The following is a 27,798-nucleotide window of genomic DNA, read 5'->3' on the forward strand; positions in this document are numbered from 1 at the left end:
TAAATAACCAAACTTGATATTTAACAAATCACATCAACAATAAAGTATGAAATTATATGAAAATGACAAACATAACCTGCATCTGTCATTTTAATGCAGAGATTTTTTATTTTAATCTTTAATAATTATGAATATGAAAAATAAATCAAAGCATTAATTTGAATTAATTTGTTCCTTAATTGTTTTCCTTCTTCTTTTTAATTATCATAATGAAAATTTATTTCGTAATTTTGAAAAAAAAAAAATTTAATATGGTTTTAGAATTTTTGTTATGTGGAATAATAAAAATTATTAAACTAAATTCAAAAAATGTTGTATGTTCAACAGTTTTTGTTTGGAGCATAACAAATTTTGTTGTATGTCTATTAATTTTTGTTTGGAGCATGACAAATTTTGTTAAACAGCACTGTAATTATTACTCTGCCAGATGAACAAAAACTGTACTACCGGCAGAACTAATATTATAGAGTTTCAACTTCGCCTCTACTTTGTTGTGCGGCACGACAATTTTTGTCCTGTTTTCTCAACAATATTTGTCGTTTTTTTTTCTCCGTGTAACAATGCTTTTGTACGACTGCTAAGACTTTGATAAAGATACCAAAAAGTAATAATATCATCGAATTAGGAAATGGTCATATCAGTCATTATTGTCTAACAGAAGCATTGCTTGATCAACTGGGTACTTTCGATTTATCAACATTTATTTCTTATATTTTCCTTGACTTGAATATCGATATTCTCCGACTTTCTCGTAGTTAAAAAAGTGAATTATGGCATATTCTAGGACAGAAACATGATTTATTTATCAAATTTTTATTATTTTTGCTCATCATAGACCAGGTAAACGTTTACCTCTTGAGCAATATTTAAACGTTTTTTTGAAGGAATATATTGAGTTAAATACTAATGGTTTTTATTATAAGAATTGTCTTTTCCAAGTATATTTGTACTAATACACCAGCTGGAAATCATATTAGAAATTTAGCTCCTCATAATGTGTTCAGAAAAGAGTTACGATATTACATCGTCGTTTTTTTTTTCTTTGAACAATCTCTAATGTCAGATCTGATATAACTTTTAAAGAAAATATTCCAAAAAAATATACAACTTAATCGCCTCTTGAAGCATTCGGTATTAGTATAAGTACAGACTAGGGATGAGAAAATTTTTGTGACATGTCATGACGGTCTAATGACAAACGCAATGTCATTCGACGATTTCGTCATGAAATAAAATTGTGACAAAAAAGAAGTTTGACCGTCATTTTTTATTTATATAGACACTATTGACCCAATTGTGACGAATAAAAACCGTGACCGTTATTTCTCATTAATTGTCACGGTGACTAACGCCCCCCTGATTTTAGTATTTTAATTAAGTCAATTTTCAAAATTGACCAAAGATCGCCCGATACTGTTTTTTAAGAGCTTTTATTATTTGTAGACCTAGACTTTGACTGCTGAATTTTTTAGTAAAATATGACAAAAAAAAAATCTTACTGTTATTTTTCATCTATATAATCGTCACATGACAACTTCGTGACAAAAAAAAACATGATAATATTTTGTGACAAAAAGAAAACATGTCAATATTTTGTGACAAAAAAAAAAATGAAGTCATAGAATTGTCAAAAGACGGTCATTTTTTTCATCACATGACAAAAAAAATTATGATTGTCATTTTCACATCCCTAGTAAAGATCTTCCCTCAGATCTTTGTGATCATGAAAAAACTCTTGACTATGTGGTTTTTAAAAACTAATGAAATACATAAACGATTATTCAATGACATTGATCGGTTATATTGCAATATAGGACCATATATACCTGAAGAATTCGTACGAAAACCTCGTACTCTTAGAGAAATTGAGCGGTGGAAAGCAACAGAGTATTAACTTATTTTTATTGCATACTGATCCTTGGTTTTTGCGTTTCATTTCAAATAAAAAAGAACTCCATCATTTCAATGTTATTAATTGTGCTATTCGAATTCTTTTTGATTGGTTACAATGCTTAAAAAAAGACCATCAATTGATAATTTACTACGTTGAAGAAATGAGAAAAATTTATAGAGACTTTAATATAATTTAGAACGTTCATAACTTAGTCCATCTAGCTCGAAACGTTCTCTTATTGAATGCTCTATTAGATTTCTTTAGTTGTTATCCATTTGAAGACTTTTTATTTGTTTTAAAAAATAAGATTGGGAAATTTTGCTCTACTGATAAATAAGGCTGTTGAGAATGCTGTAAAACCTACTAAAGACCCCAGGTATAAATTGACTTGATATTGCTAAAACAATTAGATAATCTATGCTTGAGCATCATCGAAATATTGAACAGCACAGTAAAAAAAGTTCCGAAAAATTTGATAAAAACCAAAAACAATATGACATACAATAAATTGAACTGCAAGTTATGTCTTAAAAAAAGAAACCAAATATAAATTCAAAACCAATGAAAATGATTTGAAAAAATAAAAGTATTCCTGGGAACGATGATTAGTTGAGCGATTGAGTGAATTACCAACTGAATCGAGGACATGAAAAAAATCAAAGAGAATCATCAAAAATTCTTCAACAATCATCAAACGACCCTCATCTCACTGCATGTAATATGAACTATTTCAAAACACAGTCAGATTTGTCTTCACAAACAACATCAACTAGTCTTCATGTTGTTGCACCATTTGACATTTCTACTCAATCGGAATCACTATTGTCTCAACAGAAATCAAATGATCATCGAAACTATTCAACTAAAATTCATTAGTCACCAACACTATTAAATCAAGAATTTTTAAATTCTGATTATGAAAAAAATCAAAATATTTTGAGTAATTACAACCAGATTGTGCCTATTTCAACATTGTCTCTCCAAAGTGCATCAACCAGTTTTCATGTTAATGCTTAGTATGACATTGCCACTCAATCAGCATTTCTAACAGAACAGTTTTCTTCTGACAACTTCAATCAAGATATTTTTATACCACGAAATCTATTGAAATGAGAAAGAACTAACTCACGGACTTCAGGGCTTATCAATTAATAATTGCTCTGATAATGAAAATCACTATCATGATTATAGAATATCATCATATTTAGTTTTAGAATCATCAGATTTATGAACTAATGTTTTTTTTTTTTTGTGATATTATATAATTTTATGTATCGTAATTATAAAGAGAAATAAATATATTATAATCATGATACTTTTATAATTTTTCTTATTCCAATTTTCAGTAAGTGAACGTGCTCTTATCAGAATTATAGAAGAGTAATAAATATACAAATATAATATACTATAGTTTTATTATTTATATACCGTATACTAATATATGCCCGTGCAGCCAAACATATTTCTCATACGTATGAAAAAGCCTCTAGAAAAGTCTCTAAGAAGTCACGACAGAGCGTCAACTAAAAATCTATTAGCTTACTGAGAGTCTTATAGAGAGCTCAGAAAAAAAATTTTTGGTCTCATGTATTCTCAAGAAATTGTAACATTTTCAAAATCTGAAATTGCTAACTAGTAGGGAAACAGGGCCGGTTTAAAATCATCCCTTAAATAATCATCCCCTAATAAAAAGTGGTGATAAATAAATAAAAAAAATAAAAACAAGGGGGTAGTTTTTAGTGGGTAGTTTTTAGGGGGTAGTTAGGGAATGAGGGGTGTTTGTGTAGTTGCGATTGGGGGGACAGGAGTCGAGAGTCTTGAGACAGGAGACGGGGACCGGATGTCGTTGACTCATGTATGATGAAAGAGCTTGTTCATATTATTGTTATAAACGGTTTTTGTTTATATAAATATATAAAAAAAATTTATGGCTTTTTCTTAGAAAAAAAATTTATGGCTTTTTATTAGAAAAAAATATGAAATATGCGTCATTAACGAAAAATTTAGATATAAGTGGGGCAACATAATAATATCAAGTTTTACGTATATGTAAATTATTATATATATGTATTTGTTTCTACAAAACGATTTTTTTAATTAAAAACCCATTAGTGCATTAAACGTGTTCGTGACGAAGAAGTTAAAAAAAAACATGGAATTGATTGTAGATATACAAGGTTTTAAGCAACCTCACAACGCATTTGTTTTAAAAGAGTTTGCTGCAATTAATGTTCAAAACAACCAAACACATTGTTTTCTATTCAAGCCACCGAATACATGGAATCATCTACCTGCAAAATACAAGTCAATTAATCTGTGGTTGATCCACAATTGGCATGGGTTATCATGGGAGTGTGGTGGTGTATCTTATAATGACATGAAACTAATAATTTCTAACGTTTTGAAATCAGCTTGTTATATATATGTAAAAGGTGACGAGAAAAAAAAGTGGTTGGATGAAATCACTGACAATTCAAAAGTAATAATTGATTTATATTCAATGGATTCTCTAGGGATAAGAACAATAAAAAATCAAAACAAGTCATCCAGGAATTCATTATGCTATACGTTATTGTCATTGTGCACTTGACAATGTACAGCAATTGAAACTATGGTTTCAGAATTATTGGGGTGAGAAATCATCTCTTAATAAATCTATACAGTTGTACTATGCATTGAAAGATTCATCGAAACTTACAAAAGGAGATATAGAAATTTTACCAGATAACTTTATACGCCTCGGAATCAATGGATGAAATTTGGGATAAATTGCCTGAAAATTTAAAACACAACCATAAATTCATTAAAGAGCGTCGATGTAAAGAACATTTTAATTTTTTGGGTTCATATACAGATGCATTTGATGGACCATTACCAAAAAAAAAAAATTGTATTCCATATCAAAATAATAAAAAAAAAATAATTTGAAAAAATAATTATACCTCATATATATTTTTTATGTAAGCGTTAAAATTTATGATGACTAACCAATGTTTATTTTTAAAAAATTAGGGTCAACGGTTTTTACATATACGTTATAAAACACTACAGTGCATGTGCGCACGCATTAATATATACACAAAGAAGGGCCTTGTAGATTCGAAAAAAGCTTGAGTATAGAGCTCATTAATATATCAACTTGTGTGGTGTGTGAACATTAATAAAGTAAATATAAGTTATAACTAAAAATTATAATGGACCAGTGTCAAATAGAGTCTGAAATTTATCAAAATTTTTTGATGAATAATGCTGAATATAATACTCAAGAAGAAAAGCTGAAGTCATTTCTTGAAGATTTACATATACATTAAAAAAAAGTTGAACTTCTACGATTCGAAATGTTTTTGGATACGTATGATGAAGTATATTTAATGACTGAGAGTCAAATCAAATCAATTGACTTATTTGAGCTACCTCCATACGTCTATGATGAAAAGGATCTTGTATTAAAATATTTTGATAGGACTGCAATTCCAACTTTAACACCACTCATACAAGAATTATTTGAGCTATGGAATAAAAATGAAAAAAGATGAAGAACAAGATCAAGAAACAGACAGCGAAGAATAATTTTTAAAAATGTATTATATAAAAGTCAAATAAATATATTTAAACCAATGTTATATTTTAAAAAATGTTTCTTTATTTATTTTTAGTTTTACAAAATTCATTATGTTTTTTTTATTAATATTGGATCTATAATTTCACTTAATTTTTTAATCCGCATTTGAAATCTTTCATGATCTCGAGCCATTGTTTCCCATTCTCTTCGTCTTGCTGATCGATAGGCATACGCCCATGTATACATCACGTGTACGGTAGTGGTAGTAAACGATACCTGCATCTTTCGAATAATATTGATTGCAGAATTTTTTGATTAGTTTTCTCAATATCTTCTGGACATTCGAGTTTGAAATATTTTATTTTTGATTTTTGACTGTTTTCTTCTGGTTTGTTTTTATTTTTATTATCCATTTGTTTATTATTTTCTAATTAAAAATTGTAGTTAATATTTTGGTCGATGATCTCCTACTGAGCCATTTTTTCCTTGCTTTACATAACCATAATATGGTTCAGAACCTCGCAATGATTTAGATATTTCAAAATAATTTTTCCTCGATTCTTTTTCAACTTTTGATTCGTATTGCATTCCACTTGAACGCGAGGAGCTATTACCACTTGTATTTTTATCCATTATTTTTGAAGCAAAACGTTTTTTTAATTTTTTTTCTTTTTTGACCAACCAGAAAAAAATTTAGAATCTTTGGATTTTGGTTCGTTGTATTGTTGTTGTTTTCTTTCTTCTTTTTCAGCTTTTGTCTTTTTGATCAAGGGAGTTTTATCAAAATATTCATGAGTAGAATAGATCATAGATCATATATTCATAACGAATTTCTTCAAACATATGAGCAATTGACATTTTATCAAGTGAAGTTGTAGCAGCAACAGCAGTTTCATTACTTTTTGTAAATTTTCCTGTAATATGCAGTGAACTTTTACTTGGTAATAAACACAAGTCTTGATGTTGAACTCCAATTCTTATTTCATCACTATTATTAAATTTTGAAGCGCCATATGGCAAATGAGTATGAAGCTCATAATTCATTTGTATTAGCTTTGATACTCAGAGAAATTTCTGGTAATTCTTTCTTTATATAGTCTTCAATATCTTCAATTTCATAACTGCCAGTAGGTATTGTAATTATACAATCACCCACATGGAATTTATTATTGTATTCATCAATATTTGGTATTGAATTAAATGTTAATAATTCAACAAGTCTCATAACATAATTTTTATCTGGAGATAATTCTATTGGTGGAAAATATTGAGCCTCTAGAATAGAGGAGGCCCCAGACAGTGTCAATGTGAACGAATCAGTCATGACTAATGTTGAAACTATATGTACATATGTATTTATAATTTTAAACATAAATGATCACATATAACTGTATCATATTTTTGATATTTTTTATAATTATATTTAATGCTACCAACACCGAGATATTTTATAAGTTCTTCAGGAGGACCTAAGTCTCCAAAACTATCGAAATAAATAACTTGATTATTTTTTTTGAAGTGAAACTTCTTTTCGCAGGGTAGTGAAAAAAAAATCAGTGTGTCGGCCATGTAATGCTCGGAGCAAGCGAACGCTCGGCGCAAGCGAACGCTCGGACCGAGCAAGCATTTGCCCATATTACTAATAAGAGTGAGTGAGTGAGTGGCTACGAGCGAGAAAAGAGATATGCTTTGAATGAATGTGTGTGTGCGTTGCCAATAGTGTAGCTGATCGGTTCGCAGCGCTTACAGGCGAGCTACTGAATGTTTGGATCTGAGTATTTTATCTTGAAGCCTTTATTTCCCCTTCCATTCGTCTCTTAAGTCACACATACATTTATAAAAAAATAAACGATGCAAACCGAGTGCTGCCGAGCATGCACGAGCATGTTAATTTCAGCTGATTTCGGCTATCTCGAAGTAAATTCGGAAGCACTCGGATTACATCGTTTATTTTTCTTTTAATTGTGCGTGTGATAAATTATTATTATTATATTTATGTTATTGATATTATTATTATAATTATTATTTTATTATTAATATCGATATTATTGTTATGGATATAATGAATACCAATGATATTATTACTATTATTAAATTGATATTATTATTCTTCATAATATTATTGAAGTTATTATTATTTATAATGATATTATTGATATCTATAGCGATAGTATAAATAAAAATAACAACAATAATTTCAATAATATCATCGATATTAATAATATCAATGGTATGAATCATATTAATAATAATAATAATATCGATATAATATTGATAATGATAAGATCAATACTGACATTAATATTCAAGTATTAATATTAATAATTATTAGTATTCATATTTCAAATATTATTATTATAAATGTTATTATTAATATAATTAATATCATTTATATTATGACTATAGTCATTCCTAATTCCTAATCCTAATTTATAATGTTATCAAAATTATTATTGACATTTTTATTCTGTATAATATTTTTGAAATAATTGTTATTAATAATATTATTATTAATATTATTAATATATATTAATTCATGGTATGCATAATAATAACAATAATAATTTCAATAATATATCATCGATAATAATAAAATCATTGATGTTAATATTATTAATATTGATATATAATATTAATAATAATAATAAAAATATTAATAGTACTGTTAAGGTTGAATGTAAATCGCATCGGTGGACGAAGTTTGGGCCCGAGAGGGTGCACATCTACATATGGTTATAAAAAATATTTTCAGTGCCCCTCTGTCTAAAATATATTCACTATACTGGCAGGTTTTTAGTAGTATGTGTGCATGCAGTCTATCTGGATAGACACACACATACTACCTTAGCCAAGAAACTTGAGACAGAACGACGAATAAAAGAAAGAGAATGACCGCTAATGATAGACAATTTTGATTCTAATAATTGAATATCTTTTAAAATCTGTTGTAGAAAATGATCATTGAGGGCTTAAAAAATCCTCATGTTAAAGAAGTACAAACTGATAATAAATTGAGTAAAATCATATAGAAACTTTTTGAGCTAGAGAAGAAAATATGTGTTCAGTCCCTATACCTACGTGTTAAACTTGTCAACTTTGACATTAATTATCTAAAAAAAAACGTTGTGTAAAATTCTGAAAAAATTCAACAAAATAGATAATTATTCTGGCTTTTATATGAGATTAAAAATTCAAAAATCGTATAGTTAGAAATTCTATTTACATTCAACCTTAATAATATTCAAATATAAATATTAGTAATTATTAGTATTTATATTTCAAATATTATTATTATAGATATTGTTATTAATATCAATAATATTGTTAATAATTGATAATATTATTGAAATTATTGTTGTTATTATTATCATTCATATATATTCATAGTATAAATAATAATAATAATAACGATAATTATATGAATAATAATAATATTGATAATAATTTTAATAATATCAATGGTATTAATAATAATAATAATAATATCAATAACGATATAATATTGATAATATTATCAATATTTATAGTTTGGATATTATCGCAATATGATCGATATTATTATTATAAATATCATATTGATATTATCATTTATACTATAATAGGGTTCTTCGATTCTTAGAAAAAATCGTGTTTTTATAATTATTTTTTTATTAATTTTTTTAATCATACATTATTTTTTATGTTTACACAATATTAATAGAAAAAAAAACGAATGAAATTGAATGAAAAATATGATGTTAAAAAAGAGAATATTATAAATATTGATAATAAATAATTAAATATTATTATTATTCATTAAATATTAAATATTAAATAATATTCATATTTATATTAATATTTATTATTTAATATTTATTATTTATATGAGAACTGTCAGAAGCCAATCCCCAATCATCAAGTGTCAACGAACTTTGTTGTTTCTTTCTAATTTTTTTTCTTTTTTTGATTTATATTAAAAAAGAGTTTAAAATAAATACAAATGATGGCCTAGGTTTATAAAACCTAGAACAATGCGCTTTGAAAAGGCGAAAAACAAGACCGATTCTTTTGGCGATATTCGGTGAAAAAGAATCGTGAATCGATTAATCGGCTCTGAAAAGAATCGGATACTTGTACTCGATATGAATCGATCCAGTACTCGAGTACTTAAAAAATGGCCGAGAATCGAAGACCCCTACACTATAAACATTATCAATATTATTAATATCATCAATAATATCATCATTTATTAATTGATTGTCAATATTATTAAAGTCGTTACGAATATCTTGACGAACTGCGAAAGAAGTTTCACTTCCCTCGCGCGTACTGCTAACACACACAAATTTTTTTTTTATATGCAACACAGTGTGTACCGGGACCATCCTTATCATCAAGATTGATTATTGATGACTCATACTTCCTAGGATCTGACTTAGGTAAATCATTTCTCATAAATACACCTCGGAAATATGGAATTCTCAAAATTTTTGCATATTTGATGATATCAATATCAGTCAACGCTCGATGTGGTAGCTCTACATGTTTTTTGATGGCTTTAAAAATGAACCAAATCCTTTTTTATGAGGCTGCAAAAACATACCGTTTCCCAAAGCAATTGATTCCATTTTTGTATTATGACGTTTAGTTTCTTCAAGTCTACTTTTTGCAGCATTTGCCTCATTGATAGTTTTTACTATTGTAGCAGCTCCACCTGATGAAGCACCCACTGCACTAAGACCAGCAAAAATAGGCATTAAAAACGGTAAAAATCCTCCAATTTTTGCTGGTAATGATAAAACACGAGGCAACTGAATATTTTTTTTACCACGAGATTTTTTCACAGCATCACGTGCTCCCTTTATATTTGATTTGATAGGATAGCCTCCAGGCTGAGTAAGTTTTTTTGTTAAATTGATAATTTTTGTTAATGATATCGAAGGTCCTTTTTTCTTTTTTAACTTTCTAGTTCCTTTTTCTTTCAATGTCATACCCATTTTTACTTTTGCTTTTATAGCGTTTGTTATAAAAAGCTGCTGCTTTTTCAGCAATAGAAGAGTCGTTAGCTAGAACACGTTGCCAAGCTTTTTCAGCAAGTTCTCTGTCAGCCTGATGTCTAGCGACTAAATTATCTGTATTTTTTTCGTATTGTATATCGTGTTCTTTACATGATTCGTCCAGCGGATTTATTTATTGTAGTTTATTTAAAAAATAAAAAGAAGTTCTAAGTCACATATTGTTCTAAATTTTTTCGTTTCACGATCTAGCCATAAAAACAAAGTAATATTCAAAAAACATAAATTTATTGTAGTTTACTTGAAAAAAAATTTTGTCGTTTCACGATCTAGCCATGAAAAAAGAAGTAGTATTCAAAAGTCATGAATTTATTGTAGGTTTTTAAAAAAATAAAAATAAGTTCTTAGTCACATGTTGTTCTAAATTTTGTCGTTTCACGATCTAGCAATCAAAAACAAAGTAATATTCGAATATTATAAATTCATTGTAGTTTATTTAAATAATGAAAAATGGTCTTAGTCACATATTGTTTTAAATTTCGTCGTTTTACGATCTAGCTATACAAAACGAAGTAATATTTAAAAATTATAAATTTATTGTAGTTTATTTAAATAATAAAAAAAAAATCTTAGTCACATATTGTTCTAAATTTTGTAGTTCAACGATCTAGCCATAAAAACAAAGTAATATTCAAAAATTATAAATTTATTGTAGTTTATTTAAAAAATAAAAAAAATGTTAGTTACATATTGTTCTAAATTTTGTCATTCAACGATCTAGCCATAAAAAACAAAGTAATATTTAAAAATTATGAATGTGTTGTATTTTTTTTAAAAAAAGGTACCCTCAGGCAAAATGGTTGCGTATACTTCAGAGGGATGTTCTATGCGGGGGCGGTCGCTCTATAGTCTAGGGCGCTATGCCGGGGGCCGTTCCATGAGAAGTCGAAGAGTGCCCCCGGCAGGGCGGTCCCACTAGCTAGTCTAGGAGTGTCACTGAACGAACCCAAAAAAGATCTACTATGGTTTTATGTTGCCCTGATACTTGACTCTGATTTATTTTTTCATTTATCAATAATAATTGTTATTATATTATTTTTATAGCTTTTTTATTTAGTTAACATGACATAATGGGTTACTTCATAAATATATATTTAAGAAATAAAAAATTATAGCTTTGTATATTTATTGGTGACATTTTTTATTTTTTTAAATAAACAAAACACTTCAGATTTATGACCTGAAAAAAAAATATTGGATTTATCATAAAAATTTATTTCTAAGAAAGGAATAAAATTTTAGAAACAATTATAGCTGAAAATTTCTTACTCTTTACCCTTCTACTCCTACAACACATATACGTAAAACTTGATATTATTATGTTGCCCCACTTATATCTAAATTTTTCGTTAATGACGCATGCTTTTATTTCAAATTTTTTTCTAAGAAAAAGCCATAAATTTTTTTTATATATTTATATAAACAAAAACCAATTATAACAATAATATAAACAAGCTCTTTCATCATACATGAGTCAACGACATCCGGTTCCCGTCTCCCGTCGCCCGTCTCAAGACTCCCGACTCCCGTCCCCCCCATTTTTTTAAATCTCCATATTCTCAACCCTCACCCCCCCCCCCAATCTCAATTACACACACATCTCTCAATCCTCAACATCTTATCTACACCCCCTCCCAACTACCCCTCTAAAAACTACCCACTAAAAACTACCCCTTTGTTTTTATTTTTTTTTATTTATTTATCGCCACTCTTTATTAGGGGATGATTATTTAAGGGATGATTTTAAACCGACCCTGTTTTCCTACTCTAACTTATTTCAATCGAAACCTCAGTCTTTCAGAGTGAGATAAGGGAGGCCAAAAATCACGTAAATTATCTAAATCTACGATCGAAAATCATTAACTGTTATTTTTTGAATTTTATAAGTTTCTGGTTTCTGGCACCCAAAGACATCGTCTAGACCTTGTCAAATCTCCTGAGTGTTTCCAATAACGTTGTCAATAATAGGCGCGTGGATGATTTACTTCGACGCTGTCCTACAATAGGCAGAATGTCGAAGATTTTTATACGAGTGTTTGGAACCCTTTGTCTGAGTAACCTCTAACGTAGTATCTAAGTGGGCTGAGGTAATCTGCCTCGAAGCCATGCGTGAAATTACTCCGCTCTAACATTTCTTCTGCGGTAAGAATCGGGAGATGATTCGGTAAAGCAAGGTGGGTACGAATATGTCTCACTCTCGTATTGACTAGGTTATGTAAGTTAGCTAAACCAGAGTCAATGATCTCGATGTTGATGCTTTTCGTGCATTACAAAATACAAATTATTTTGTAAAGGCTACTGTTATTATCTAAGTTTAAGATGGTGGCCCGTGCCTCTTTACCTTTTCTGACTAAGCAATAGATCGCTAGCAAATGACCGTTAACGGCCTTTCATATACTTTTCTCTGTTTGTTGGTTATAGATAGCCGGCTCTCCCTGGCAGAAAGATAGAAGGATCATCAGAAATCCGCGTCGAACAGCATGCAACTATTATTTTTTTCTCGTCGGTTGGAAAAGTGGTTTCAATATGCAAATTTTATTTTTAAGTTATATAAATTACCTTTTTTCCGTCTAGCTCATGGTTGCCATGTGATAACACTTTGTCCACACTTGCTGGATCAGCAAATGTAATGAAACCGAATCCTCTGTAAACATAGAAGAAATACATGTACATCATATGCCACAAATATCTTTTATATCCCTTGAAACCAACAACATTACAAAAATGGTATTAGTCCTTATACAGTAAATGGAAAAGACGACCGAAGACATGGCTAGTGATCTTCGATTTTTACCAATGTATCGACAAGCCGATTTTAAATCGGAAAGTATCGAGTACTTTGACTCGATACTTTTTTTGGGCCGATGTATCGATTCTCGATACTTTTTTTCAAGAATCGGAAAAAAATACTGAGCCAAGAAATAATATGAAATCACTTGGTTAATTTTTTTATTTTCGGGTTTTTTTTTCTATTTTTATTTGTTTGCAAACCATGGTTCTATATTATATTATTATATTAAAAAAAAAAATAATGCTTTTACCATTTTTCACTAAAGTGATGATCTGAAAGTGGTTCTTTACTTACCGATTAACGTATGGCCTACCGTAAGATGAAATTTTTTGAGTTTAATAAAACTCTCTGGTATACGCTTGGTCACACGCTCTCGTATACTCTCTGATATACGCTCGGTCATAAGCAGATAAAGAGGGGAGAATTACATAGAGAGAAGGGAAGCCGGCAAGCATTCTACATGTACTATATATAGCGTATAAACTCGGAGCGTCAGCTGCTATGTGTGTATGCGTGTGCGACTTCTTTTAATTTAAATATTATTAAACAGTATAACTGATTATTGATGATATTCGAAATATTAATATTGATAATATTGACAATATTATATCGTAATTAATATTATTATTTATAAAATTATTGTTATTATTATTACTCATACTATAAATATATATAATCGATGATAATTATAACAACAATAATTTCGATAATATTATCAATTACTTATAATAGTATTAATATTAAAAATAATATCTATAATAATAATATTTTGAATATAAATACTATAATAATTATCAATATTTATATATGAATGATATTGTCAATATTATTATTAATATTATTAATATGACTGATATAATTATGAATCGATAATATTATTGTTAATATTAATAATAATTATTAATATGGTTGATACCATTGTTATTATTACTAATATTATATTGATATCGATGATATTTTTGGAATAATTTTTTTTATTTATACTATGGTTATATATGAATAATATTATTATAAACAATAATAACTTCAATAATATTATGATATTAACAATAATATCAATATAATATTAGTAATAATATCGATGGTATCAATTAAATCATCGCATTAAAGGATGAAGGGCGTGAGTGCCAATAACGTCAATTTTAAAGGAAAAAGAGCGTCAGTGCGGATTTATAAATTTTCGGGTTTTCCATGTAATTTCAATACTTAAAAAAAAGAGGAAAATGGGCGTAACAACCTTTGATAAAGGATAAAGGGCATATGTCCAAGGATTTACGTTTTTTTTCCGTTATCAAAATAATTTTTGATAAAAGATGAAGGGCGTATTTTCAATTTTATTTGAAATTTATTCAATGGCAGGATTTTTTAAATTATTGATTGTTTACTGATAATTATAAGCAATTTATTATTAATAAGAGAAACATAAAAATAATTACAAATCTTCATCTTTAGTGATGCCGCGATATGACGATACGATACGATATGGAGGTGACGATATCCGATACGATATGGGGTTTCATATCGTATCGTCAAACTCGATACGATACGATATGGTCAAAACGATATATCCGATATATCGTCCATATCGACGATATGACATTAATTTTTTCATAATACTTAAAAAATTTTATTAAAAATTACAAATTTAAATTATAAAATAAAATAAATTCAAAGAACTCAACGGAGGATTTTTTTTCACTTTTTTTAAAGAAAAAAAAACCATTTCATTAAAAAAACAACACTTCGCCTATAATTTAAAAAAAATATATAAATCTAGAATAGTTTAATAATTAATATTAAGAGGTCTTGAATGTAAAACAACCCAATAACTCATGTCGAAAGGTTAAAGAAAAAAAAAATGAGACATTGACGGGAGAGTTTATTTAAGAAAATGACCTTCAAAAAACCGTTAGAAAAAAAATAAAAATCATCTGTATCTGCAACATTTCAGAGTTTTATTTGTTGACAAAATAATTTTTCAAGGAAAAAAAAAAACAGAAACCGTGTTTAAACAGCAGGGTATTCACAACTACAGTATACAAAAATATATGAAAAAAAGATAAGACAGCATTGTTTGAAAATATTTTAATGGGCCTTACTGCCGGAAAACCAATTTGCACGCCTTGACCCTGAGACTCCACCGAAGTTTCTCAATTCTACTCTTTGAAAACTTTGTATTTCCTCGAAAATATATTGATCATCATTAAAAACATTTTTAAAAATCCAGATGCCGAAGTATACACATGGTAAAAGTAATAAAAAAAATACATAACCAAGTATAAAAAATATATTTAATGGAAATATAAATTAAATCTGATTATCTGAAGGACTTACAGTTTTGGACTTACTAAAATTGAATTTAGAAAAAATTTAGAAAAGATTTAGAAGATATAAAATAAATTTATTTTATATTTCCAATAAATATATTTTTTTTTCCACTTGGGTATACAGGCGGTTCTGTACTAAGAAAAAAAATATATAAAATTTCGAGAAAGTACAACAAAAACTGAATTTTTTTATACAATATCGTCGATATGACGATACGATACGATATGGAGACGATATGACCACTTGACGATACGATACGAGACGATATGGCCCTTAAAAAATCCGATACGATACGATATGAGGCCTCATATCGTATCGTATCGTATCGCGGCATCACTATTCATCTTTTATTAAAAATGATTTTGAGAATAGAAAAAAGGCGTAAGTCTCTGAACATAGGCCCTTTTTTTTTCTTTAAGCCATAAAATTAGATGCAAAGCGCGAAAATTTACAAATTTGCACTTACGCCTTTTTTCTTACAGAAAAAAAAAAAAAATTCCCAAAAATGGCGTTACGCCCTTCTTCCATTAATGAGACGATATGAATAATGAAATTTATCATAATAATTTTCGAAATATAAATACTAATAATTATTATTAACTAATAATATTTATATTTGAATATTATTGTCAGTATTAATATTATTATTATTATTATTATTCAGCGTGACATGCAACTACTTCGAAAGAAGTTTCACTTCCCCCGTGCGTACTCGCAACACGCTCATTTTTTTTCTTTTTAAATATTACTAATTTTCCAATGAATATATAGTTAAAAAAAAATTGAAACATTATAATTAAATAATAATTGATTCGAAAAAAAAAAAACAAAAAAGTACTCGATACTTAAGTATCGAGTACTATTTTTGGCCAATGCATCGATTTTCCGATTCTTAAAAAAAAAAGTATCGATACTCTGATTCCGATACTTTTTTCAAGAATCGAAGACCACTAGACATGGCAGTGTGAGAAAAGATCGGATTTAAAAGTAACCGTTTTTTTTACAGATTTTGCTAAATTTTGAAAATAATGAACTTAGAAGAATCGTTCAGCAATACCTCCATGGATGATATAACAGCATCTATGAATCGCGCGGGTTTAATTCTTCGTCGAGTCTTAAATTTTTGTTAGATTGATTACGTTTATTAAAAAAAAAAGACCTTGTAACGTTTGTTGGGGCTGGTGGCCCACGTAAACCCATTGGAAATTAAAAATTTTCAATACTACGGCTAGGGCCATGGTGGCCGTGTTACGCGATTTTGTAAATAAAATTATGTTTATAAGTTTTTTTTTTTCGGTTAATGAAGTATCTAGAAAAAGCGATGGAGAAAGGCTCACGAAAATGGCCCTTCAGAATGGCTTTTCAAAATGGGCGGTTTTTTTTTAATACGGCACTTTCAATATCTTCCGATAAAATACTCGTGGAGACTTTAAATTAAGCTTAAACTCAGCGTCATTCAGAACTCTATCACACTCTAACAGAACCCGCTCGTTATTCGTTTTTGTTTTCAATATAAAATACATCGAAATCGAAAAATGAAAAAAAAAAATTTGTATTTTATTTTCTTCCTCATAAACTATGAACCATAAAAAAATAATTTTATAAACAGGTGATGAGTATTTCAAAGACGTATCTTTTGAGCTCTGACATGAAGTTGCTGCGATTATTTTATCGAGAGTTATCGATTGAGTAACGTTACGCTAACAATGTTATATTAACGGGAACCTCGATAGCTCTTGATAGAATTGTCGTACTGTTTTCGTATATAGCTCAAAAATCGCGTCTTTCGAATACCATATATTTTTCTATGAATTTATTTTTCTTAGAATCATATTTTTCGTGAAAAAAAAAAAAAACTCGTTTTCTCGATTTTTAGTTTTTCTTTTTTTTTTTAAAAGAAAGTATATCTAATTGAGAAAAAATTTTGCGAGTGGGTAAAGGGTATTGGAAAGACGCTTCCTGGGAGCCTAACAACCTCGCTACGATGACGATATCCAGAGATATCGTGTAATATCGTATGAAAATCGTATAGTAAAAAAACTATAAATTTGATAACTCTCCATAAGATCATCGGAGAGATTTCATTCTAGTCTCAAAGAAAACGTCTTCAAAAACTTTAAAACCGCGTTTAGGAATTATTTTTCTAGGCATAATTGCTTTTGACAAAAATAATTAAAAAATAGAAATTTTTAGAATTTTTTTTTCTCAAAAACTATTTCGCCTAGAAGAATAGTTTTTCAATGCGGCTCTAGAGTTTTTGAAAACGCTTTTTTTGAGTCTAAAATGAGGTCTCTATTTTAATCCTATCGAGAGTTATCGAATTTATAATTTTTGCATAATGTGGTTTTTACACGATATCGTCTTTATAACATAATCCTAGGAAAGTTATGTTAGGCCTATAAAAAGCGTCTTTTCAATACCTTCCACTCACCTACAAAATTACTTTTTAATTAGTTATACTTTTTAGTGAAAAAAAAAACTAAAAACCGAAAAAACAGTTTTTTTTTTTCTTGAGGACTATGATTCCTAGAGAAATAATTTCATAAAAAAATATATGGTATTTGAAAGACGCATTTTTTGAGCTATATACGAGAACTCTACGACAATTCTAGCAAGAGTTACCGAGGTGGCCATTTGAGAATCCCTTAATTTCCTTAAAACCGTCATTATTGCATCCATTCCTATCTAAAAATATTTTTCAAGTCCTTATTCGTATACAGCTGAATCTCTAGAAAAAAAACATATGATTGATAGTCTAACTTCAATAGGTTTCACTCTATAATTTTTCGAATGATGAAAAAAATCATCTAATTTTAAGTTTTCGTAAGTTTTCTGAAAAAAAAAAAAAAATGGACAAATGTTTTTCATCACGTGCGATAGTGTTCTCAGAGACGCATCTTTTGAGCCCTCAACGAACTCTCTAGGACAATTACTTTATAAGTTATAACATTTCTTTTTTTTCTGGTAATAATTTCAATACTGCGACTGAGCCTTATGGCTCCTAGCCTTCGTAAAAAACTCGATGTTATAATATATGAAGAATTGAAATAACAACAATAATCGTTCACCTAATTTTGTTGTATGCTTGAGACACAGACTCGTTTTGAATATTAACAGATTTTGAATAAAACTGACAAAATTTAATACATTCTGACAATAGTAGTGAAGAAAAAGGTTTAATGTCGACAAATTTTCACTTTTTGTTAATGAATGACAGACAACATGGCACGAATAATTAACAAATTTTAACAATTTCTAACAAAATTCAACAAATAAAAGTAAGAAATTTGAAAACAACAATTTGCAATAACCAGTAACAACTATTGTATCGTCTAATTGAGTGTCCTCAAATAGTAGCTACTTTGCGTAGAGTAGGAGATAACCTCTCTACTCCTGGAATGCCCGAGATGAAAAAATTGAGGTATTTTGATGAAACACAATTGTGTTTGATACTTGAAATTGTGTTTCTGAGCGCCATTAAAAGTACTTTTCGAATACCGATTGAAAAGTATTTTTAGCAGGATAATTATGTTTGACGAGTATTTGAAATACAATTGTATCCGATTAAAATACTTGCTCGGGATACTCAAAAATACAATTTTATCCGGTTAAAATACCTGCTGATTATTTGAAATAAAAAAAATTCCAACAAGAGTTTGTTTTACATATATATTTTTTTACATAAATTCGTTCCTACCCGGGTTTGATCCTACGTTTTCCTAATTACTAAACCTACACTCTACTGCGAGACCATTTTTACAAGTTAATAAAATTTGAAATTTTGTTCAAATAAGCTACAAGGTCTATACAAATATAATTTATTTAAAAAATTAAAAAAAAGATTCACTATCGTTATTTTAGATTACGACTCGATTTATTTGACTATTCATCCTTTCCTAATCAACATTTGCCATAATTAATTACAGTTAAATAGCTATTGGCAAAAGTACTTAAGGAAAAGATGTGGTGTCCCCAGCATGATTACTAGAATAAATTGGAAATGTTAATATAAGGATAGAAAAAATTATTAAATAATTATAAATTAATTCATAAATAAATTATTTAACTCTAAAAATAATTGGAGTTTATTATATAATACGGTGCTATGATATTGAAATTTTTCTAAGTCCAAAAACTGGAGTATCAGAATACTTTTCAAAGACTTTTAAAATACTCAAACATTTAAAATACCTGTCCAGGATAATTGTATCCGAAAACCGATATTCGAGCTCTTCATTTACTTCTTTCATAATACCACCAAAATATCGAAAATACTCATAAGTATTCTCACAATACCTCATAAACATCGCCCGATATAATTCAAACACTATAAAATATCAATAATACTATCCGAGTACTTGATTTTTTCATCTCGGGTGGGTATATAAATGTGATCTCGAGCTAACTAAAGTTGTAATCTGAGCTCTTTTTGAATAGTTAGGAACTCCAACCTAATACAGTATGGTTATCGAGCCAAGTCTTCCAGCTGAAGGTAATGAAATCGTAGAAAGATTCGTATGACACATGCATAACTTGCGAGTTTTTTGAGTTGTTGATTCGTTAGGATATGACTTCTCGGGTCAGCGAAAAAAAGGCGTAGAAAAATTCTCAGCTCATCCCGAGTAGAAACTTGTTCAGGATAGCCTGAACACTGATCCAGGCCTGATCAGGATATCGTAAGGTCCGTTGAGGTCGTTCAATACTTCAATTCCAGTGTTAGCCTAATCAAGTCGATCTACCAGCCTCTAGCTGAGATTGGCTTGAAAGATTAACATTAGGATGAGCTTTCCATTTTATGTGAATCTCGAGATTATTTTTCACCGTTTGGCTGGAGGCTCACGAAATGTCACAATCCGAAAATAAGTAGAAAGTTGTAGTAGCATTTATGGAATAATTGAATAAACAGCAACTTTATTATTTTATTAAATAAAATACTGTGAGTTTTGTCAATTATTTAGTATTTTGTAGTCAATTTCAGGTTAGTTATTAGTATTAATTTTATGGTGGATTCTGAGTCTTTACCACAACCACCTATCTACCACAACCAGCACACTGAGCGATTGTTGGGTGTCCTCGTAGCCTTTTTAATCATTTATTTCATTGGGGTTATTCGTATTTCAGTTGTTTTTTCTTGATTTTGTAAAGTAAGAAATCCTGGTCGTGTACTTTCAATTGAGCCTTTTGTTGGTTTTAGCGAAGAAAATCAACCCCCAATAAATAATATTTTAAGTGTGACGCATGGAAAAAGGTGACATTCGGTACTAGCCCGAGCAGGTACGTGCATTTTTACTCAGGTAAAAATGTCATGTTACAAATGAAGCCCAAACAGGGACCTGACAGATAAATTACTCGTAAATTATTTTGTTGGGTTCCTAAAAATTTAGTTTAGTTTAAAAACTAAAAAATGTCAAAAAAATAATAAAAAAAAAAATATAGAATGTCAAAAAAAAAAATTAATTAAACCGATACAACAGATCAACATTTAAATTTAAGATTTTTGTGGAAAAATATTGCGGAATTTATTGTGTGAAATTTGTGATTTTGTGTTGAAGAATTTTGTGGAAAACAACAAATTGAAAATTAGTAAGTAAGGTAAAATCTTGTGGAAGTGTATTTATTTACCGGTGCCTGGAGGTGTAACGTCATATTGGGCAATTGATTTTAGTCTTGATCGAGTGAATTTATTTCCCATGGACCGACGTATAAATCCACTTCCAACAAGTCAAAAAAAAGTAGAAGTGACAAGGAGGCGTTGGTCTACTTGAGGAGTTGTTTTGTTGGAGAAAAATGAATTATTTTTCGTTCACGAAATGGCTTTCCCAAGCTAACCAATGTGAAAGAATTTTATTATTATTGTCAAGTGTGAGGATCATTTTGTTGGAGAAAAATTAATTTATTTTACCATCCACAAAGCATCTTTCCCATTCTGACTATTTTATTATTCAGGAGAATTATTTTTAAATTTATCGAAAGGTCATATTTGACCATTAGAAAAGAAAATAATTCGTTCCTCATGATGCGATAGTCAAATAAAAATTAATCATTTGAAATCACATGCATGGGCAAACAAAAGTAAATATATATATGGGGCGTTCTTAGTCAAATCACGGGGTCATCTGCCTGACTCCCTGCGATTTTGGTAAGATGAGTCATTTTTGGTTGATTTTAGGCTGAAAATAAGCCTCTAATTTTTTTAATTTTTTTCATTAATTTTTCTAGACTCCATTATCTTAAATATCACTAATTATGGAATTTCTCAAAAGGGACCCTTTTTTTTTTCTGAATTTTTTTTTACAAAATAAAGTACTCAATACACGCATTTTAAGCATTGCAAAAATCTGGGCCCAGAAATATAAATATGTGTTTTTGATTTTTAAAAATTTTATTCACAGCGAAGAAAATTTTTGTTTTCAGCAAAAAACATTTTTGTTTTCAGTAAAAATTTTTTTTTTTCAAAATGGATATTTTATAAGTTTTCGATTTCAAAAAATTAAAATAAAACTAGATTTATGCTCAGTGAATTTTTAGTTTCTGTATTTTTAGAAATTGATTTTGCTAAAAATAAAATTTTTAAAAATCAAACAAAAATATTTATATTTCTGGGCCCAGATTTTTCGACTCGAGTTCGAATTATATGTAGAAAAAAAAAAAAAAAAAAAAAAGAGTGAATACACACATATACTTGTCCAAATTTTTTATTTTATTTTAAAATTTTAAATATTATATTTAAAAATATAAAAAAAAAAAAAAAAAAAAAAGAAGAAAGGAAGAAATAAAATATGTTTTGAAGGGATCGTGACGAGAGTGGACGCGCATGCGCTAACCCTCTTTCGCACAGAGTTTGGAGCCCTTTCGACAACTCGGCGTCGTCTGTAACGCATCACTCGCTTGTACACATGGCTTTTTTTTTCTTTCATTATTATTTTAAATTTATCGTTTATTATAATCCAATAATTTCCGGAGTAATTAATAATAAAATCATAACAGAAATTGTTGGATGTAATTAAATTCATTATTTGACCTTGAAAAATTTCCTCTTGCCTTGCTTAATGAGTTTTCTTTGTATTCCAAGAAGACTGGTTAATCATTCCATCGATTTAATCCGTCAGCATTGGAATAAAGCAAAGTAGACAACATACCCATGATAAAATTAAATTAAAAAAAAAATTATTTTATAATCCACGATGGCCGGAGGATCTTTCATTGATCAAATCCGTCGAAGTCGGAGAAAATAAATTAAAATAATTTTATGTGTCAATTTTTAAAAAATTTATTTTATAATCCACGATGGCCGGAGGATCTTTCATTGATCAAATCCGTCATCATCGGAGAAAATAAATTAAAATAATTTTATCCGTCAATTTTAAAAAAATTAATTTTATAATCCACGATGACCGGAGGATCATTCCATTGATCAAATCCGTCATCGTCGGAGAAAATAAATTGAAATAATTTTATTTATTGCTTTTAAAAATTATTTTAAAATCCACGATGACTGGATGATCATTTCATTGATCAAGTCTGCCATCGTCGGAGAAGATAAATTAAAATAATTTTTGTCTGCATTTGTAAAGTTTTATTTTCGAAAATTTTTGACTAATAAAATGAATTATTGGTATAGGTAGATCGAGCCGGTCGACGTTGATTGGGATGACGGACATATTGAACCAGCAGACGACCTAGCCGAGGCGTTGGATAAAGTCGTGCTTGAGGGTGCAGAAAAGACAACGCCTTCTTTTCTCGACACCTCCAAAAAAGCCAGAGCGCATTGCGTAATTTACAGAGCCACGGATCATCCTTTTTGGAGGTGTCATCGCAAAAATGAAGCTAGAGAAAAAAAAAAGTTATTGAAGAGAAAGAAGGCCAAACAAAAACGCTTGGCACCCAAGGGAAAAGCAGTGCCAAAATCATCAAACATTCCTTTAGTGTTTGACGATAGCAAGTTGTATAGGCCAATTACCCTACCGGTTTCTCCAAGAGTTGCCAGGCCAACTTATCAATAAAAAACGTCGTGCGTATGAGGCCAGGTAGTGGTCTTCGATTCTTGAAAAAAGTATCGGAATCGGAGTATCGATACTTTTTTTTTTTAAGAATCGAAAAATCGATGCATCGGTCAACAATAGTACTCGATACTTAAGTATCGAGTACTTTTTTGTTTTTTTTTTTTTCGAATGAATTATGATTTGATTATAATGTTTTAATTTTTTTTTAACTATATATTTATTGGAGAATAAGGAATATTTAAAAAGAAAAAAAAATAGCGTGTTGCGAGTACGCGCGGGGGAAGTAAAACTTCTTTCGAAGTAGTTGCTTGTCACGCTGAATAATAATAATAATAATAATAATATTAATACTGACAATAATATTCAAATATAAATATTATTAGTTAATAATAATTATTAGTATTTATATTTCGAAAATTATTATGATAAATTTTATTATTTATATCGTCTCATTAATGGAAGAAGGGCGTAACGCCATTTTCGGGAATTTTTTTTTTTTTTCCTGTAAGAAAAAAGGCGTAAGTGCAAATTTGTAAATTTTCGGGCTTTGCATCTAATTTTATGGCTTAAAGAAAAAAAAAGGGCGTATGTTCAGAGACTACGCCTTCTTTCCATTCTTAAAATCATTTTTAATAAAAGATAAAGATTTGTAATTATTTTTATGTTTTTCTTATTAATAATAAATTATTTATAATTATCAGTAAACAATCAATAATTTTAAAAATCCTGCCATTAAATAAATTTCAAATAAAATTGAAAATACGCCCTTCATCTTTTATCAAAAATTATTTTGATAACGGAAAAAAGGCGTAAATCCTTGGACATATGCCCTTTATCCTTTATCAAAGGTTGTTACGCCCATTTTCCTTTTTTTTTAAGTATTGAAATTACATGGAAAACCCGAAAATTTATAAATTCGCACTTACGCTCTTTTTCCTTTAAAATTGACGTTATTGGCACTCACGCCCTTCATCCTTCAATGCGACGATATAATTGATACCATCGATATTATTACTAATATTATATTGATATTATTGTTAATATCATAATTTTATTGAAGTTATTATTGTTTATAATAATATTATTCATATATAACCATAGTATAAATAAAATAATAATTCCAAAAATATTATCGATAGTAATAATATCAATATAATATTAGTAATAATAACAATGGTATCAACCATATTAATAATTATTATTAATACTATTATGAGTAATTGATAATATTATCGAAATTATTGTTGTTATAATTATCATCGATTATATATATTTATAGTATGAGTAATAATAATAACAATAATTTTATAAATAATAATATTAATTACGATATAATATTGTCAATATTATCAATATTAATATTTCGAATATGATCAATAATCAGTTATACTGTTTAATAATATTTAAATTAAAAGAAGTCGCACACGCATACACACATAGCAGCTGACGCTCCGAGTTTATACGCTATATATAGTACATGTAGAATGCTTGCCGGCTTCCCTTCTCTCTATGTAATTCTCCCCTCTTTATCTGCTTGTGACCGAGCGTATATCAGAGAGTATACCAGAGAGTATACCAGAGAGGATACGAGAGCGCGTGACCAAGCGTATACCAGAGAGTATACGAAAGCGTGTGACGCCAGCGGGGCTTCGAATTTTGTCGCTACCGTCCGTAAAGAAAGTTCACTTTGAAAAAGGATTTCTTTCATTTATATAATTATCAATCGATTTGTTTATTAAACTCAAAAAATTTCATCTTACGGTAGGCCATACGTTAATCGGTAAGTAAAGAAATCATCACTTTAGTGAAAAATGGTAAAAGCACTATTTTTTTTTTCTAATATAATAATATAATATAGAACCATAGTTTGCAAACAAATAAAAATAGAAAAAAAAACCCGAAAATAAAAAAATTAACCAAGTGATTTCATATTATTTCTTGGCTCAGTATTTTTTTCCGATTCTTGAAAAAAAGTATCGAGAATCGATACATCGGCCGAAAAAAGTATCGAGTCAAAGTACTCGATACTTTCCGATTTAAAATCGGCTTGTCGATACATCTGCAAAAATCGAAGATCACTAAGGCCAGGGGCCGTTATGTACATCAGATGGTACCATATTATCCACGACAACCACAGTATGATCCATTTATACATGGAAATACATCTGGCAGCAGTGATCAGACCTAGGCATTTCCAGCACCAACACCACCACGGGGTCGTTGGGTATGGATTCCAGATCTCTAATTCAAAAAAAAAAAAACAACAAGTATTATCATCAGTGTCAGGCACGTTATTATCGTCATTATCTCAAATGGTCAAGAAAGTCTTGTTGCATTTTTATTCAGTTCAAATGATGCATGTGTTATCAATGAAAAGTAAACAGTGTATTATAATGAAAATAATATTAACGTTCAGAATAATGAAATTCAGCCAGTGATTACGTAATAATTTATGTGTTGGATAACCTTGATTTAGATTTTCTATTAATTCTATTCTTTATGATAATAATAAGGTATAAATATTAAATAATTTTGCGCTGCCATATTTCAAAATCTTCGAAAAGAAAATATCATTTAAAATATAAGGTTGAAAGTAAATCCCACCGTCGAACAAAGTTTGGGCCCAATAATAGGTAATTTATTTTGAGAAAACAAAAAAATACTGATGATTAATTCAACAATATATTTAGTAAAAATTTTTTTGACTATACAAGCGTAAATTCTATCTTTAGACTTATGTCAACTTTGACATCCTATATCTAAAAAAAAAAAGTAGCACGAAAATTTTAAAAACTTTAACGGAAAAACCCGAGTGGAAATTGAGATTAAGTCAGAAAACATTGATTTCAAATCCATTTTTGATCAAGATATTTAATTGAAATATTTATTCGAAAATTATTAAGATATTTAATTGAAAAATTGAAAAAAAAAAAATTATTGACAGATTATTATTTTTTTTGTTTTGTTTTACTATCATGTGTGATGTCATACAGAAGAGTAAGATAAACATTGGGCGCGAAATTTTTTTTTTTTTTTCTAACACACGGTACGCTTTAGACCGCTTGGCCACGGAGGTAAACGATGTACCGTGTGATTTTTTGAATCTTACATATTTAGACCAGTCTTGAGACATTATTAGGCCACGTTTGGCGTTTTTTTTCTTTATAAAAAAATTTTTATCAATGTTTAAAGAAAAAACGGTAATAAGAAAGATAATATAAAACAAATTAAAGAGTTTAAGTTTTCTTGATCCTACTTTGATCAAGATATATTTAAAAAAAATACAAGTAACAAAAAAAAGATTTATTGATTAATCCCGGATCAAGTTTGGCGAAGACGGCCTTATCACGAACAAGTTAAAGTTTTCTTAATCCTATCTTAATCAAGCAATATTTGAAAGAAGTACATGTTATTGAAAAAACTATTTATTGATCAAGACGGCTTTATCACGGACGGGTTAAAGTTTTCTTGATCCTATTTTGAGCAGGTTGTCCTTAATAAAGCATCTTGATCAAAACTTGATCAGGTTTCCTAAGTTAAGGCAACAATGATCAAGTATTGATCAAGATTGGGGGTCAAATCAACTTTCATTCTTAAGTTTGGAATAAGAATATCATTTGGAGCTAGCAAGTCTTTAAGTTTTTTTTAAACAAATGATAACCTCTCTAGATTGTCACAATAATGCCGAGCGAAGCCGGGTTGATCAGCTAGTGCGTTATAAATGTCAAAAAAGAAAAAAGTAATATTTTTTTCGAAAAGCTGAGAAAATTTTACATAGAAAACAATTTCTCTCTATATTTTCATTCGCCGAAAAAATACTAAAAAAATGAACCAAAAAAAAAATAAATTTCAATTTTGATAAAATGCCCCATACAATAACTGCCAAAATAATCGACGAAAAAATAAAAAAAAAAATACGTAAGTCTATTTTATCGAAGACTATAATCTGTCAAAATTTCAAGAAGTTCTGAGAATAGGTTATCCAAACCGACGTCTCGAATTGGCGTTTCTGCTCATATATAAAAACGCAAAAAAAAAAAAAAAAAACATTGAACTTGATGGAAAAAAAATAAACAAAAACAACATGTGACTTTGTGCATTCGTTTTAGTAGCGCAGTTACTGGTGATAATATGCACTGGTTTGCTCCGATTGCTCCATTCCGCGA

At 28.9% G+C, this 27,798-nt stretch overlaps 1 protein-coding gene across 11 annotated transcripts in view; it reads right to left on the reverse strand.

The window, feature by feature from the left end:
- LOC122857626 (RNA-binding protein Musashi homolog Rbp6) overlaps positions 1–27,798 on the reverse strand; it is a 228,013-nt gene that overhangs the window by 135,871 nt on the left and 64,344 nt on the right. For 10 of the 11 annotated variants that reach the window (XM_044159888.1, XM_044159886.1, XM_044159885.1 and 7 more), the window contains one exon: positions 13,070–13,154. The exons of the other annotated variant lie outside the window; for it this stretch is intronic. In XM_044159888.1, coding sequence (XP_044015823.1) covers positions 13,070–13,154 — 85 coding nt within the window. The remainder of the gene's footprint in view (positions 1–13,069; positions 13,155–27,798) is intronic. 11 annotated transcript variants of the gene reach the window in all.

Source organism: Aphidius gifuensis, linkage group LG5 (assembly GCF_014905175.1).
Source record: "Aphidius gifuensis isolate YNYX2018 linkage group LG5, ASM1490517v1, whole genome shotgun sequence".
NCBI lineage: Eukaryota > Metazoa > Arthropoda > Insecta > Hymenoptera > Braconidae > Aphidius > Aphidius gifuensis.